The sequence below is a fragment of the Somniosus microcephalus genome, chromosome 6 (genome assembly GCF_052327205.1).
Source record: "Somniosus microcephalus isolate GS21.2 chromosome 6, FLI_Smic_1.0, whole genome shotgun sequence".
NCBI lineage: Eukaryota > Metazoa > Chordata > Chondrichthyes > Squaliformes > Somniosidae > Somniosus > Somniosus microcephalus.
The window spans coordinates 208,069,084-208,087,557 of NC_140992.1; the positions used below are offsets into that span (position 1 = coordinate 208,069,084).

The following is an 18,474-nucleotide window of genomic DNA, read 5'->3' on the forward strand; positions in this document are numbered from 1 at the left end:
AAAAAGCAGAAGCAGCATGCTATAGACAAGGCTAAGCGATCCCACAATCAACATATCAGATCAAAGCTCTGCAGTCCTGCCACATCCAGTCGTGAATGGTGGTGAACCATTAAACAACTAACGGGAGGGAGGAGGCTCCATGAATATCTCCATCCTCAATGAAGGTGGAGCCCAGCATGTGGGTGCAAAAGACATGGCAGAACTGTTTGCAACCATCTTCAGCCAGAAGTGCTGAGTGGATGATCCATATCGGCCTACTCCTGAGGTCCCCACCATCATAGAAGCCAGTATTCAACCAATTCGATTCACTCCACGTGATGTCAAGAAACGGCTGAGCGCACTGGATACAACAAAGGCTATGGGCCCCAACAACATCCCGGCTACCGTGCTGAAGACTTGTGAGAACTAGCCGTGCCTCTAGCCAAGCTTTTCCAGTACAGCTACAACACTGGCATCTATCCAACAATGTGGGAAACTGCCCAGGTATGTCTTGTTCACAAAAAGCAGGACAAATCCAATCTGGCCAATTACCTCCCCATCAGTCTACTCTCAATCATCAGCAAAGTGATGGAAGGTGTCATCGACAGTGCTATCAAGAGGCACTTACTCACCAATAACCTGCTCACTGATGCCCAGTTTAGGTTCCACCAAGATCACTCGACTCCTGACCTTATTACAGCCTTGGTCCAAACATGGACGAAGGAGCTGAATTCCAGAAGTGAGGTGAGAGTGACTACCCTTGACATCCCTTGACATCAAGGCAGCATTTGACTGAGTGTGGCATCAAGGAGCCCTAGTAAAACTGAAGTCAATGGGAATTGGGGGGAAAACTCTCCACTGGATGGAGTCATACCTAACACAAAGGTATGGTTCAAGGTCAATCATCACAGCCTCAGAACATCACTGCAGGAGTTCCTCAGGGCAGTGTCCTAGGCCCAGCCATAGAAAACATAGAAAAATAGGAATAGGAGTGGGCCATTCGGCCCTTCGAGCCTGCTCCGCCATTCAATATGATCATGGCTGATCCACTATCTCAATACCATATTCCTGCTCTTTCCTCATACCCCTTTTGTGTCTCCTTCTTAAATATATTCAGTGACTTGGCCTCCACAGCCTTCTGTGGTAGAGAATTCCACAGGTTCACCACCCTCTGAGTGAAGAAATTTCTCGATAATCTCAGTCCTAAATGTCCTACCCCGTATCCTGAGATTGTGACCCCTCGTTCTAGACCCCCCAGCCAGGGGAAACATCCTCCCTGCATCCAGTCTGTCTAGCCCTGTCAGAATTTTAAACGTTTCAATGAGATCCCCTCTCATTCTTCTAAACTCTAGTGAATACAGGCCTAGTCGACCCAATCTCTCATCATACGACAGTTCTGCCATCCCAGGAATCAGTCTGGTGAACCTTCGCTTCACTCCCTCCACGGCAAGTATATCCTTTCTTAGGTAAGGAGACCAAAACTGCACACAGTACTCCAGGTCTGGTCTCACCAAAGCCTTGTACAACTGTAGTAAGACATCCTTGCTCCTGTACTCAAATCCTCTTGCAAAAAAGGCCAACATACAATTTGCCTTCCTAACTGCTTGCTGCACCTGCATGTTTGCTTTCAGTGACTGGTGTACAAGGACACCTAGGTCCCTTTGTACATCAGCATTTCCCAATCTATCACCAATTAAATAATACTCTACCTTTCTGTTTTTCCGACCGAAGTGGATAACTTCACATTTATCCACGTTATACTGCATCTGCCATGTATTTGCCCACTTACTCAACTTGTCTAGATCGCCTTGAAGCCTCTTTGCATCCTCCTCACAACTTACAATCCCACCTAGTTTCGTGTCATCATCTTCAGCTGCTTCATCAAAGACCTTCCCTCCAACATAAGGTTAGAAATGGGGATGTTCGCTGATGACTGCACAGTGTTCAGTGCCATTCATAAAAACATAGAAACATAGAAGATAGGAGCAGGAGTAGGCCATTCGGCCCCTCGAGCCTGCTCCGCCATTTAATGAGATCATGGCTGATCATCTAAATTCAGTACCCTGTCCCTGCTTTCTCCCCATATCCCTTGATCCCTTTAGCCTTAAGAAATATATCTAACTCCTTCTTGAATATATTTAATGAATAGGCCTCAACTGCCTTCTGTGGGAAAGAATTCCACAGGTTCACCACTCTCTGGGTGAAGAAATTCCTCCTCATCTTGGTCCTAAATAGCTTACCCCTTATCCTTAGACTGTGACCCCTGGTTCTGGGCTCCCCCGCCATCGGGCTTCCTGCATCGAGTCTGTCTGGTCCTGTTAGAATTTTATAAGTTTCAATGAGATCCCCTCTCATTCTTCTAAACTCCAGCGAATATAAGCCTAATCAACCCAATCTCTCTTCATACGTCATTCCTGCCATCCCAGGTATCAGTCTGGTGAATCTTCGCTGCACTCCCTCCATGGCAAGAACATCCTTCCTCAGATAAGGCGACCAAAACTGCACACAATACTCAAGGTATGGTCTCACCAAGGCCCTGTACAACTGCAGCAAGACATTCTTGTTCCTGTACTCAAAACCTCTCGCTATGAAGGCCAACATACCATTTGCCTTCTTATTCGCCTGCTGCACCTGCATGCTTACCTTCAGCAACTGGTGCACAAGGACACCCGGGTCTCATTGCACTTCCCCTTTTCCCAATCTATTGCTGTTCAGATAATAATCTGCCTTCCTCTTTTTGCCACAAAAGTGGATAACCTTGCATTTATCCACATTATACTGCATCTGCCATGCTTCTGCCCAATCACCCAACCTGTCCAAATCATACTGGAGTTTCTCTACATCCTCCTCACAGCACACACACCCACCCAGCTTTGTGTCATCTGCAAATTTGGAGATATTACATCTAGTTCCCTCGTCTAAATCATTAATATATATTGTGAATAGCTGGGGTCCTAGTACCGATTCCTGCGGTATCCCACTGGTCACTGCCTGCCACTCGGGAAAAGACCCGTTTATTCCAACTCTTTGCTTCCTGTCTGCCAACCAGTTCTCTATCCAAGACAGTACCTTACCCCAAATCTCATGTGCTTTAACTTTGCATGTCAATCTCTTATGCGGCACTTTATCCAAAGCCTTCTGAAAGTCCAAATACGCCATATCCACTGGTTCTTCCTTATCTATTCTACCAATTACATCCTCAAAAAATTACAGTAGATTAGTCGAGCATGATTTATCTTTTGTAAATCCATGTTGACTTTGTCCAATCCTGTCACTGTTTTCCAAGTGCTCTGCTATTACGTCTTTTATAATGGACTCTAGCATTTCCCCCAGTACCAATGTCAGGCTTACCGGTCTATAATTCCCCGTTTTCTCTCTAACACCTTTTTTAAATAGTAGGGTTACATTAGCTACCCTCCAATCCATGGGAACTGTTCCAGAGTCTATAGAATTTTGGAAGATGACCAGCAATGCATCTACTATTTCTAGGGCCACTTCCTTAAGCACCATAGGATGTAGATTATCAGGCCCTGGGGATTTATCGGCCTTCAATCCCGTCAATTTCCCTACAAATACTGATTTCATTCAGTTCCTCCCTCTCTTTAGACCCTATGTTCCCCGACATCTCCGGAAGTTATTTGCGTGCTCCTTTGTGAAGACAGAACCAAAGTATGTATTTGCTATCGTATGTATTTAATTGGTTTGCCATTTCTTTGTTCCCATTATAAATTCCCTTGATTCTGACTGCAAGAGACCTACACTTGACTTCACCAATCTTTTTCTCTTCACATATCTATAGAAGCTTTTACAGTCAGTTTTTATGTTCCTTGCAAGTTTACTCTCATACTCTATTTTCCCCCTCTTAATTAATCCCTTTGTCCTCCTTTGCTGAATCCTAAACTGCTCCCAATCCTCAGGTTTGCTGCTTTTTCTGGCCAATTTATATGTCCTCTCCTTGGATCTTATGCTATCCCTAATTTCCCTTGTTAGCCACGGCTGAGACAGCTTTTTTGCTTTATTTTTATGCCAGACAGGGATGAACAAATTCTGTAGTTCATCCATGCGATCTTTAAATGTTTGCCTTTACCTATCCACCATCAATCCTTTAAGTAATGTCCTCCAATCGATCCTAGCCAACTCACGCCTCATACCATCGTAGTTTCATTTATTTAAATTCAGGACCCTGGTCTCTGAGTCAATTACTTCACTCTCCATTTTAATGAAGAATTTTATCATATTATGATTGCTCCTCCCCAAGGGGCCTCTCACGACAAGATTGCTAATTAATCCTCTCATTACATAATACCCAGTCTAAGATGGCCTGATCTCCAGTTGGTTCCTCAACATATTGGTCCAGGAAACCATCCCGTATACACTCTAGGAATTCCTCTTCCACAGTATTGTTACTAATTTGGTTAGCCCAATCTATATGTAGATTAAAGTCACCCATGATAACTGCTGTGCCCTTATTGCACGCATCTCTGATTTCCCGTTTAATGCCATCCCCAACCTCAGCATTACTGTTTGGGGGACTATATACAACTCCCACTAACGTTTTCTGCCCCTTGGTATTTCTCAGCTCTACCCATACAGATTCCACATCATCAGAGCTAATATCCTTCCTTACTCTTGTGTTAATCTCCTCTTTAACCAGCAATGCTACCCCACCTCCTTTTCCTTCTTGCCTGTCCTTCCTGAATATTGAATACCCCTGGATGTTGAATTCCCAGCCTTGGTCACCCTGGAGCCATGTCTCCGTAATCCCAATTATATCATATCCGTTTACATCCATTTGCACAGCTAATTCATCCACCTTATTACGAATGTTCCTCGCATTGAGACACAAAGCCTTCAGGCTTGTTTTTTTAACACTCTTAGTCCTTTTAGAATTATTATTTACTGTGGCCCTGTTTGATTTACACCCTTGATTTCTCTGCCTTCCACTTTTGCTTTTCTCTTTCCTGTCTTTTGCTTCTATCCTTGCTTCCCTTTCCTCTATCTCCCTGCACAGGTTCCCAACCCCCTGCCATTTTAGTTTAAACCCTCCCCAACAGGACTAGCAAACACTCCCCCTAGGACATCGGTCCCGGTCCTGCCCAGGTGCAAACTGTCCAGTTTTCGCAACTCCTCAGATAATGAAGCTGTCCATGCCCACATGCAACAAGACCTGGACGATGTTCAGGCTTGGGCTGATAAGTGACAGGTAACATTCGCGCCACAGAAGTGCCAGGCAATGACTATCTCCAACAAGCGAGAGTCTAACCACTGCCCCTTGACATTCAATGGCATTACCATCGCCGAATCCCCCACTATCAACATTCTGGGGGTCACCATTAACCAGAAACTTAACTGGACTAGCCACATAAATACTGTGGCAACAAGAGCAGGTCAGAGGCTAGGTATTCTGCAGCGAGTGTCTCATCTCCTGACTCCTCAAAGCCTTTCCACCATCTACAAGGCACAAGTAAGGAGTGTGATGGAATACCCTCCACTTGCCTGGATGAGTGCAGCTCCAACAACACTCAAGAATCTCAACACCATCCAGGACAAAGCAGCCCACTTGATTGGCACCCCATCCACCACCTTAAACATTCACTCCCTCCACCACCGGTGTACAGTGGCTGCAGTGTGTACCGTCTACAAGATGCACTGCAGCAACTCGCCAAAGCTTCTTTGGCAGCACCTCCCAAACCCGCGACCTCTTCCACCTAGAAGGACAAGGACAGCAGGCACATGGGAACACCATCACCTCCAAGTTCCCCTCCAAGTCACACACCATCCTGGCTTAGAAGTATATCACCGATCCTTCATCGTCGCTGGGTCAAAATCCTGGAACTCCCAACCTAACAGGACTGTGGGAGTACCTTCACCACACGGACTGCAGCGGTTCAAGAAGGTGGCTTCTCAAGGGCAATTAGGGATGGGCAATAAATGCTGGCCTTGCCAGCGACGCCCACATCCCATAAATTAATTTAAAAAACTCCCACTTGGGAATTCTTGAAAAAAAAAATTTCAGAAGGCAGTTGAGCTGTAAGGGCTAAAAACAGCCTATTTTTTACATGATTTTAATTTTTGCTCTAAAAGAAGGCTGTTCTTACTGCAATGACGCTATGGCCACGCTACATTGGGGTCTCCTGCCGGGACTAATGCCACCAGAACAGCCTTGCACAGTAAGTTTAGCGGTCTTGCCAGTGCCATCATTTACCGGTCTTGCCAGTGCCATCATTTTCGGCGGCCGTTAAAACTGACCTCCGGTGGCACCGGCAGGTTTTTACTGATATCGAATTTCTAGGCCATTGTGTATATGGGCTGAATTGTAGACATGCTGACTGGATGCAAATTATAAAGTCACGCTTTAAATCGAAATCCGCATCAAAGTTGGTGCACTCCTCATATGCAATAAATCAACAACTCACATTTATATAGTGCTATTAACATAGTAAAACATTTCAAGTCTATTTGAGAGTAGCCTGAAGAAAATAATTTGGAACCAGAAGAGTTTGAAAATTATGGGAAGAGAGTGAAATCATGGGATCAATGACAAAGGTATAGCTTTAACTGTTATAACCCTGAATAAAAATATTTATATCTCTATACACAAGTGAGAACACAAAGGTATGGGGAAAAATCATTGTTTTAGGCATCCTATACAGGAAGCAAGTACATTTCAAATGAGAAGTTAAACCAAGGTCCCCCGCCCCCTCAAGTGGACGTAAAAGATTCTGTGGCACTATTCGAAGAAGAGCAGGGGAGTTCTCCTGGTGTCCTGGCCAAAATTTATCCCTCAACCAAAGTCACATAAAAAAAAAAACAGAATATCTGGTCACACATCTCATTTCTGTTTGTGGGACTTTGCTAAGTGCAAATTGTCTGCCACGTTACCCTACATTACCACAGTGACAACACTTCAAAAGTATTTCATTGGCTGTAAAGAGATTTAGGATACCCTAAAGGTTGCTATATAAATGTAAGTCCTTTCCTTTCCTATTGTGAATAACATGAATAAAGTATAAAAATAACAACAGAAAATGCTGGAAAAACTCAGCAGGTCAGGCAACATCCATGGAGAGAAATTTGAGTTGACGTATAGCTTTATTGTACTGTACTTTGAAAAATGTGTAGTTTAATACTCGCATTTTGTCTCTCTGGCTCACCACCAAGCCTTATGCCATCAAAATAATGTCAGCCAGTACACAAATAAATTACAATCATTGCTATATCTTACACTGATTAAGAGTTTGAATTGCTTACAAAATAGCTTGCTGAAACTGCACTGTGAAGGTTCACACATGAATAATGATCACTTGGCTGACAACTTCTGCAAGGAGTCAACATATTGGGAGAGGGGGGAGGGAAGAAAATAATGATAAATAAAAAAAGTGTTTTTAAAATTGAAAAAAAGATCTGTTTGCTCGGCTGTGGTAGCAGTACTGGGGTGTCATTCAGATTGTCCTAACATGGCAAATGACATTTGATTTGAAAAGAAGTCATACACTTCCATTTATTATAAGACCAAACCAAACAGCAGCAAAGGAAGACAAGACTGCCAGTATCATAATAAACTTTTAATTTTGTCTGACAAACTAGCCACCAACATTTGGAAGGATATACGAAGCCAGCTAGCTTGAACTTCAGTCTAATTTTTTGTTGTTTGTATCAGATCCTACATACTTTGATACTTATAGGATATATGGTCAGTCTCACATGAATTATACTGCATTTGCCATGCATCTGCCCAATCACCCAACCTGTCCAAATCATACTGGAGTTTCTCGGCATCCTCCTCACAGCACACACACCCACCCAGCTTTGTGTCATCTGCAAACTTGGAGATATTACACCTAGTTCCCTCGTCTAAATCATTAATATATATTGTGAATAGCTGGGGTCCTAGGATCGATCCCTGCGGTACTCCACTAGTCACTGCCTGCCACTCGGAAAAAGACCCGTTTATTCCAACTCTTTGCTTCCTGTCTGCCAACCAGTTCTCTATCCAAGTCAGTACCTTGTCCCCAATCCCATGTGCCTTAACTTTACATGCTAATCTCTTATGCGGGACCTTATCGAAAGCCTTCTGAAAGTCATCCACTGGTTCTCCCTTATCTATTTTACCCAGTTACATCCTCAAAATATTCCAGTAGATTAGTCAAGCACGATTTACCTTTTGTAAATCCATGTTGACTTTGTCCGATCCTGTCACTGTTTTCCAAGTGCTCTGCTATTACATCTTTTATAATGTACTCTAGCATTTTCCCCACTACCGATGTCAGGCTTACCGGTCTATAATTCCCCATTTTCTCTCTACCACCTTTTTTGAACAGTGGGGTAACATTAGCTACCGTCCAATCCATGGGAACTGTTCCAGAGTCTATAGAATTCTGGAAGATGACCAGCAATGCATCTACTATTTCTAGGGCCACTTCCTTAAGTACCCTAGGATGTAGATTATCAGGCCCTGGGGATTTATCGGCCTTCAAACCCGTCAATTTCCCTAACACCATTTCCCTACAAATACTGATAAATGCGAGGTTATCCACTTCGGTGGCAAAAACAGGAAGGCAGATTATTATCTGAACGGCAATAGATTGGGAGAAGGGGAAGTGCACCGAGACCTGGGTGTCCTTGTGCACCAGTCGCTGAAGGTAAGCATGCAGGTGCAGCAGGCGGTTAAGAAGGCAAATGATATTTTGGCCTTCATAGCGAGAGGTTTCAAGTACAGGAGTAAGGATGTCTTGCTGCAGTTGTACAGGGCCTTGGTGAGACCACACACCTTGAGTATTGTGTGCAGTTTTGGTCGCCTTATCTGAGGAAGGATGTTCTTGTCATGGAGGGAGTGCAGCGAAGATTCACCAGAATGATACCTGGGATGGCAGGAATGACATATAAGGAGAGATTGGGTCGATTGGGCTTATACTCACTGGAGTTTAGAAGAATGAGAGGGGATCTCATTGAAACTTATAAAATTCTAACAGGACTAGACAGACTAGATGCAGGAAGGATGTTCCTGATGGCGGGGGAGTCCAGAACCAGGGGTCACAGTCTAAAGATAAGGGGTAAGCCATTTAGGACAGAGATGAGGAGGAATTTCTTCACCCAGAGAGTGGTGAACCTATGGAATTCTCTACCACAGAAGGCAGTTGAGGCCAATTCATTAAATATATTCAAGAAGGAGTTAGATATATTTTTTAAGGCTAAAGGGATCAAGGGATATGGGGAGAAGGCAGGGACAGGGTACAGAGTTTGGATGATCAACCATGATCTCATTGAATGGCGGAGCAGGCTTGAGGGGCCAAATGGCCTACTCCTGCTCCTATCTTCTATGTTTCTATGTTTCTATGTAATTAACTGACCTGGATCTTTAGGGAATCCTGCATCTCCATCAAATTATCAATTTTTTCTAGTAGCTTTTTGTTTTCCCTCCTCAGTGATTGTATCTCTAATTTTTCCTGTTCACGTAGGGCAACAATCCTCTGTTCGCAGTTCTCTGATGTGGCAATCAGCAAGCTTTTCAGTGGCTCTAACTCGCGGATTTGGTTTCGCTGGTGAGCTGAGATAGAAAAAAATAAGTAACACTTGGTTAAAGACAGGGACATGAAGGAAATGTAATTCTTTTGCTTACTGTTCTTGCAGAGGTTTTAGAAAACAAAAATAATGGTCACGAACCACTTTCAGTCTGGATTTTCAAGAAATAAAATGTCCTAGTAAACGAGGCGTGACTGCTTTATCGCCAAATACCCTGATTTGGAGGAAAAGATGTTGCAGTTATCTTTTTCCACAAGACATTTCCTCCTCCAAACTTAAAATCTGTTGCAAACTCAAAAACCAGGAAGTTAAAATAGGTTGGTGAAGTCATCGGGGGAATGTTTTGGGTGGGGGGGGCAGCAGGCGCGTTCGGTGGCGCGTTCGGTGGCAGGTTGGGTTGGCCATGCGACTTTCCCAGATGTCGGGTCTGTCAGAGCTGAACAGACCCAACACACAGCAGTGGAGGAGGCAATTCAGGTCATTAATACATTGTTAACAGCCCATTAAAAAGTATTTTGAGCTCACCTTACCATTTTATGAGGTCGCCCACAGGGTCCATGCTGCTCATGTCAGGTAAGGAGATCGGGAGTTGTATGACCATGGGATCATCTCATTACTTGACAGCTGCAAATGTGCTATAAAAGCTCCCATCTCAGAGCTGTTCACTTTCCAAGCTCAGAAGCTGTTGCTTAACTGCATTTGGAAGTCAGATTGAGCTTTATGCAGGTTGCAAGTGTTTGGGGCAAACTATCTATCCAGTGTCACCTCATTGGAGCAACCACTCTCACCAATGACGGATCGCTTCTGTCATCTCAAGTTCACCTGCCATCTATTACATCAGCATCGGTGCCCTTGAAACTATCTCACCTTGGTCCTCAGAATCCTACCACATTCAGCCCCAACACCAACAGCACCAGGCACACCAGCACCACCAACAACACCACCAACCTTCTCCGCAATCAACTGATGCTGCACAGGACAGAGGGCATCAGCACCCAACCACATTGCTGCCTGGGAGGACAGGGATGGCCTCACTATGGCCAGATTTACTTCACTGGATGCTGTACACCCTGACTGCCACAGAATGTGCCAAGTTGGCACCACCCCAAACCAACACCAAACACAATAAAGCATCCCTACAATGCCTACACCATTCCTTTCACATTCATGACCTTTGTGGGGGGTACCGTTATGTCTCACCATTCACTGCAACTCACTAAGCCACTTCCAAAGGTGTACACAAATCTATCCAAGAATGCAAAGTGTTGAAAATAAAAGTTTCAATGTTTGACACCACATTAACAGAAACTTTACATGCACATTGCATAAACCACCCAAGTGCCTACCCTTGTGTGTTGTTAGTTGGTATGATTGGACTAGGATGAGGGTGAGTGGTTAGTGAGATAGGGAAGTGATAATGTAGATGGAGAGGGATGGGTGGAGGTGCAAGGTAAGTTGGTGTGAGTAAGGATGTGCAGGAGTAGGGTAGGGAAGGCAGAGTGATGGGCATGTGATGAGTGGCACAGCAGAATGAGGTTGAGTGTGGCTTTGCAGTAACAATTTGTGATCTACTGAGATCATTGAAAGGTTTGCGGCACAGCAGCCTGGTCCTCCTGATGACATCCCTGCTTGTGTCCTCCTGTGCAATGTGCAACCAGTCTGTGTTGGTCTCCTGGGGAAGTCACTTCCACCCATTAGAAGGGAAGAGAACCTCCCTCCACGCTGTGATTCCCTCCATAAGCATATGGAGGGAGTCATGGGAGAGCCTGGGTGCAGCTGTGCACCTCTGTGCAGTGCTCGTTAGTGTTTGCAGCATCTCAATGCTGTAGAACAGTGAAAGCACAACTGTCAAAATAAATTTGTGCATGGTCCCTTTAAGGAAACCGGCTGATGACGCGTCATCCAATGATGACCCGCTTCCTTCAATTGGCCGGCAAATGCACATAATGTAAATGCCCAATCAACATAAAATCATTCTACAGAGCGGGGTCAGGACCCGCCACCAACATCGCCCACCATGGACCCGCCGAGGTAGGGGAAATCGCGGCCATAGTTTTTTTTAAATGAGGAAAAACTGAGTGCAGCTGGCACAGGGTGAGAAACTTTGGAGTTTGAGCAGCGGTGGACCTGAGAGGGAGCAGACTGAGGCCCGAGAGCGGGGATAAAAGCAGCAGCAGACCTGCAACAACAAAAGAAAACTACAGTGTGACATCACAGGTAAGGCGGGTAAGTGATTGGTAGTGACTGTGGGCTAAGTTTTAAATTAACATATAGCATATAACTAAATTTAAAAAATTAAACTTAATTTAATTAATTTAATAAATTAAATGAGGTAAATAATTTGATTGACATTAAACGAATTAATTAAATAAATAAAATAATGGGAGAACAGGAGATGTGTTGCTGCTGCAATATGTGGGAGCTTGTGGACATTTTTGTCCAGGGCGACTACATCTGCGGTAAGTGTCTGCAGCTCGAGGAACTTCGTCTCCAAGTTGAGGAGCTGGAGTTCGAGCTGCAGACATTGCGAGACATCAGGGAGGGTGAAAGTTACCTGGACCTTTTGCTCCAGGAGGCAGTTACACCCCTTAGATTAAATACTTTAGAATTGACACGTGGTCAGGGACAGGAGGGTGTGACTGCGAGTGAGGCAGGTATGGGGATCCAGGAGGTAGTATTGCAAGAGCCTCAGTCTCTGCACTTGTTCAATAGATTCGAGGTTCTTGCAACCCTTGTGGACAAGTGCGGGGGCTGTGGGGAGGACGAGCAAACTGACCGCGGCACCGTGGTACTGGAAGCCGTTCAAGTGGGGGGAGTAAAAAGGAACGTGGTTGTAGTAGGCGACAGTATAGTTAGGGGGATAGACACTGTTCTCTACAGCCAGGAGTATGAGTCCCGAAGGCTATGTTGCCTTCCTGCGCCAGGGTAAAGGACATCTCCTCCGGGCTGGAGAAGAACTTGAAGTTGGAGGGGGAGGATCCAATTGTCGTGGTCCACGTAGATACCAACAACATAGGCAGGACTAAGAAAAAGGTTCTGCTGAGAGAGTTTGAGCAGCTAGGGACTAAATTAAAGAACAGAACCACAAGGGTGATAATCTCTGGATTATTGCCTGAGCCACGAGCAAATAGGACCAGGGAGATGAATGTGTGGCTCAAAGGTTGGTGTGGGAGAAGTGGGTTTTGAGTCGTGGGGCACTGGCACCAGTACTGGGGAAAGAGAGAGCTGTTCCGTTATGACGGACTACACCTGATCCATGCTGGGGCCAGAGTTCTAGCGAATCGAATAACTAGGGAGGTATATAGGGCTTTAAACTAAATAAGGGGGGGGGCGGTGAGGGTCCTGGTGGAGAGAAATCTAGAATGCTAAAGAGAAAAGACAAGGAAGCATTGCAGGAAAGTGATTGGGGTAAGGATAACAAGATTGTGTCAGGAAAGGACAGAGCGTACAAACAAAAGAGTGCACTAACAAATAGGGTCTGGGTAAGAAAAAATGGTAATAAGACAAATAGGGCCATAGTACAAAAAAATGTTAAGATGTCTAAAAATGTTAAAAAGACAAATCTAAAAGCACTGTATCTGAATGCATGAAGCATTTGTAATAAGGTAGATGAATTAACAGCGTAAATAGATGTAAACGGATAAGATATAATTGCAATTGCAGAGACATGGCTACAGGGTGGCCAAGGCTGGGAGCTGAATATTCAATATTTAGAAAGGACAGGCAAAAAGGTAAAGGAGGTGGGGTGGCATCATTAGCAAAGGATGAAATCAGAGCAATAGTGAGAAAGGATATTGGCTCAGAAAATCAAGATGTAAGATCAGTCTGGGTGGAGCTAAGAAGCACCAAGGGGCAGAAAACATTGGTGGGAGTTGTCTTTCGGCCTCCAAACAGTAGTGGTAATGTCGGGGATGGCATCAAACAGGAAATTAGAGATGCATGTAACAAGGGTACTACAGTAATCATGGGTGACTTTAATTTATATATAGGCCGGCCAAACCAAATTAGCAATAATACTGTGGAGGATGAATTCCGGGAGTGTGTACGAGATGGATTTTTAGACCAGTACATTGTGGAGCCAACCACGGAACAGGCTATCCTAGATTGGGTATTGTGCAATGAGAAGGGGTTAATTAATAATCTTGTTGTGCGGGGTCCTTTAGGGAAGAGTGATCATAACATGATAGAATTCATCATTAAGATGGAAAGTGAAGTCGTCCAATCCGAAACTAGGGTCCTAAATCTAAACAAAGGAAACTATGAAGGTATAATGAGTGAGTTGGCTATGATAGATTGGGAAGCTTCATTAAAAGGCTTGACGCTGGATAGACAAAGGCTAACATTTAAGGAACGAATGCATGAATTGCAACAGTTATACATTCCTTTCTGGCACAAAAACACAAAAGGAAAAGCAGTCCAACCATGGTTAACAAAAGAAATTAAGGATAGTATAAGATCCAAAGAGGAGTCATATAAAGTTGCCAGAAAAAGTAGCAAGCCTGAGGATTGGGAGCAGTTTAGAATTCAGCAAAAAAGGACCAAGAGATTGATTAAGAGGGGAAAAATAAAGTGACGTAATAAAACTCACTACGCACTTGGTTTGAGCAGAAAGCAAGGCTTTAATCAACTTGTTTCAGAACATGGAGGTCTAGTTGTACTTCACTAGTTCCTTGTCTTACAAAATGTCCCTGGCAAGCTGGGGCCAACGCCCGAGTATTTATACTCCTTGGACGACGCCACCAGCTGGCCGTCCAGCGTTATTTCACGAGTAGTTTCTTGATGAATGATGAGATTTATAACATTCTTCCTGCCTAAAAGATTTGGAAGTTCGACGACTTCCTCTTAGCGGATCAGGCAGACCATGAATAGCCGCAGTCTCTTAGATTTTTGTTTATGGCTAGAAGGCACGTCTCCCCGGATCGTGTCTTGGTCCGCTTGATCCGTACCGGTGGCCCGTGTTGCTCTGATCGACCCAAGGGAGGCTGGGGAGATTATGACTCCGGGTGCAGGTCCCCACAGGCACAGAACTGGCTTCATCCTGTTGGATAGCCGGGGATTGACCGGCATCCTGGCCTCGGGTGGCCATCCCACGGGGAGCGCTCGGCTCCCCGAGTGGATCCGGTGGGGCAGGGCGTCATCTTCGGGGGAGCACAGAGTGTCGGCATCATCCCCGTGGGTCCCTCTATTGGTTGGGTCCGTGGAACTGGCCGGACAGGGAGCCAGGTCCCGGAGCGAAGCGGTGGACTCCCGGCCATCCGGGTACCGCACGTGCGCGTACGTGGGGTTGACGTCCGTGAGTTCTACCTCGTCGACGAGAGGATCGGTTTTAGATATTCGGACGAATCTTCAGAGCAGCACGGGGCCGGGAGCTGCCAACCATAATGGTAGAGACGTCCCATGGGTGGAGCGACGCTGGAAGCTGAAGAATCGCTCGTGAGGTGTGACATTGGTAGACATAGAAAGGAGAGACCTGATGGAATGCAACACGTCAGGGAGCATAGTTTCCCACTGCTGGTCTGGTAGGTTGCGTGACCTCAGCGCAAGATGAACAGCGTTCCAAATGATAGCATTGTATCTCTCAACCTGTCCGTTACAGATGGGATGGTATGGTGTCATTTTACTTGTGGCGATTCCCCATTGGGAGAGGTAACTTTTGAGTTCGCTTGACATGAAGGAGGGACCCCGATCAGAGTGGATGAAATTGGCCGTACCGCAAAGGGAAAAGACTTGATCAAGGCATTTGATCACTGTGGAAGTAAGCATTTTGGGACAGGGGAAAGCAAAGGGAAAGCGTGAATATTCGTCCACCATAGTCAGTAAGTAGGTGTTTCGTGTTGAGGAGGGCAATAGCCCTTTAAAGTCAATCCTGAGTCGCTGCATAGCGTGTATGAGCAAGCCATCCGATGGACGGAAGAATTGCGGTTTTAATTCCACACAAATTCTACAGGAGGAGCACGTTCTTTTCACATCTTCCGTAGAAAATGGGAGATTTTTAGATTGCACAAAGTGCAACATACGGGTAACGCCAGGATGGCATAAGTCAGTATGAAGATCCGCCAGAGTCGAAGTTGACATACAAGAGCAGAATGCCCACGTGAGGGTATCCGGGGCCACATTCTCTTTGCCGGGTCGATAATGTATGGTGTATCCAAAGGCGGCCAATTCCATCCTCCAGAGTTGTATTTTGCTTTTCTTGATCTTAGTGCGTTTCCGGTTATCCAGCATAAAGGCCATGGAGCGCTGATCGGTTATAAGTGTGAAATGGCGACGAGCGAGAAAATGACTCCATTTACGTACCGCTTCGATAATGGCCGTAGCCTCCTTCTCGACAGGAGGATAATGGAGCTCGCTACCCTGCAAAGTTGTGGACAGAAACGCAACGGGTCGACCACCTTGATTCAAGGTAGCAGAGATCGCCATATCCGATGCATCGCACTCGACCACGAAAGGAAGATTTTCATCAATGGAACGAAGCGTGCCTTTTTCCAGTTGTCGCTTGAGGAGGTTGAAAGCTGAAATAGCCGTTGCCTCTAATGGAAATGACTTTGCGTGAAGCAGGGGCTAGATCTTGTCGAAGAAGTGGGGTATCCATTTCGCATAATAGGCGAACATGCCAAGTGCCCGACGAAGAGAGCCGAGATTCGTAGGGGGAGGGAGCTCCTGAAGCGGACGAAGTCGCTCCAGATCCGGTTTGATGACACCATTGCCCACCCAGTAGCCAAAGATGTTGACTGATGGTACTGATTTCACAGATTTGGACTCATTTAAGGTTAAGTTGCGACAACGGAGAACGGCAACAAATTTCTGGAGGTTGGCATCATGCTCCTTCTGGTCATGACCAGCAATAGTGATATTATCCAGATATGGAAAAGTGTCCGTTAAGTTCTCCTGTTTGACTAGGCTATCCATTGCCCGTTGAAAGACGGCCACCCCATTGGTGACTCCAAATGGAAGGCGACAAAACTGGTAAAGCCGACCATTGGCCTCAAAGGCCGTATACTTCTTGTCAGAGTCCTTTGACGGCACTTGATGATATGCGCTCTTTAAATCAAAAGTTGAAAATACCTTGTAGTTGGCAAGGTTATTGACCATGTCATCGATGCGTGGTAGTGGGTAGGCATCCAGGTCAGTATACTGGTTAATAGTTTGCGAGTAATCGATGCAAAGACGTTTCTTGTGTTGCTTCAGAGGATTTTTAACAATGATGAACATGGCTCAATGATACCGTCAGCTAGAAGGCGAGAGATTTCTGTCTCGATAAAGGATCGATCATCTTGGCTGAAACGTCGTGATTTAGTGACTATGGGCTTACATCGGGGGGAAAGATTGGCAAACAAGGAGGGCTCTTCAAGCGAAGCCGCCAAAAGCGCACAAAACGGTACTTTGGAAATAGTAAGCTCCGGCTTTGACTCTCCAAACTCGAAAGTGAGTCTTTTGTGTTGTTTCTGGAAATCCTGCCCCAGGAGCACATCACTGCATAGGTTCTTGAGCACCCCGAGCCGGGTGGAGAAATAAATGCGGCCATTGAGAATAAGGTCAACAAGACAAAAGCCGGAAGAATTGGTGGTCAGTGTCGTCAGAGCCATTGCAATTTCCCTGTCCGAGGGGTAAATACGCAGTTTTAACTTACTTACAGCCCGTTCACTAATGAAGCTGTCAGAGCTGCATGAGTCGATTAGTGCACTCAAAATGTGTCCATTTACCGAAACCTTCGTGGCTGCATGGGACAGACTTTGGGGAAAAACAGCTGTGATGGGAGGAGGGGCAGTTTTACCCTTGACAACTGTACCCTTAGTAGTGGTTCTTGGGGGAGGAGCAGTTTTATAGATTGCAGCTGTAACCTTAATAGTGGCTCTTGTGGAAGGAGCAGTTTTATAGATAGTAGCTGCAAAACTAACAGGAGCTCTCGACCGGTATACCTTAGAAAAGTGGCCTTTCTTACTAACAGTGGCTCTTGACTGGCATACCTTAGAAAAGTGACCTTTCTTGCTGCAATGATTGCAGGTCATGTTACGAGCAGGACAAAATTTCCTATAATGGAACGCACCTCCACAGAAGAAACACTTCCTTCCAGATTGCCAAGATGCCACTAGGGCGGGGTCGTCATCGGTGTAGGTTTCTAGGGTAGGGTTGTCATCAGCCGGGTTGGAGTCGTCATCCGTGAGGGCTTCCGCCCGAGGCCTATCGAAAGAGTCACTAAAAGTGATAGCAGCAGCCCGTGCACGTGGTGAAAGATAGGTGTCTGCATTCCTCTTTGCTAATTGCAGAGAACATGCCTGGTCATAGGCAGCCTGTAACTTGAGGGTTTTATTCTCCAACAGACGCTGCCGTATGAAGGGAGACGCAATCCCATTAATAAAGGAATCACGAATTAACGCCTCCTGGTACTGCTCAGCTGTAACAGCTTTAAGATTACAATCCTTGCTGAGCCTGCAAAGTTTCTGAAGGAATTCGTCAAGTGATTCCCCGGGTTGTTGTCGAGTTGTGGCCAGTAGATGCCGAACAAAAATTTCATTTGGGGACTTGACACATATCTGCTGTAGTATTTGGATAGCGGCGTCATAGTCTACACAGTCTTCGATATAATCAAACACATGAGAGGATACATAATTAGCAAGTATCTCTAATTTATCAGGAACATTTTCACCACGCACCCTGAAGAAGTTGTTGAAAGTACGATACCAGTGTTTCCATACTTTAGCAGCTGTAAGTGAATTCGGGTCCAGGTCGAGACGGGCGGGTCTGAGTAGTTTCTCCATGATGGATCGATTACTTGTCTGAGTTCCCTTCTATGGTTCGAGTCGTAGCTGGCTGTTCCCGAAATCACCCAAAGCGTGGAGTCGATATCAAGTTGATTAAATTGATGTAATAAAACTCACTACGCACTTGGTTTGAGTATAAAGCAAGGCTTTAATCAACTTGTTTCAGAATTTGGAGGTCTAGTTGTACTTCACTAGTTCCTTGTCTTACAAA

At 45.3% G+C, this 18,474-nt stretch overlaps 1 protein-coding gene across 2 annotated transcripts in view; it reads right to left on the reverse strand.

Annotated features, from left to right (window-relative positions):
* The window catches only part of tsnaxip1 (translin-associated factor X interacting protein 1), a 158,356-nt gene that overhangs the window by 74,472 nt on the left and 65,410 nt on the right, over positions 1-18,474 (reverse strand). For both annotated transcript variants that reach the window (XM_085991314.1, XM_085991315.1), the window contains exon 6: positions 9,330-9,526. In XM_085991314.1, the coding sequence (XP_085847440.1) occupies positions 9,330-9,526 (197 nt within the window). The remainder of the gene's footprint in view (positions 1-9,329; positions 9,527-18,474) is intronic.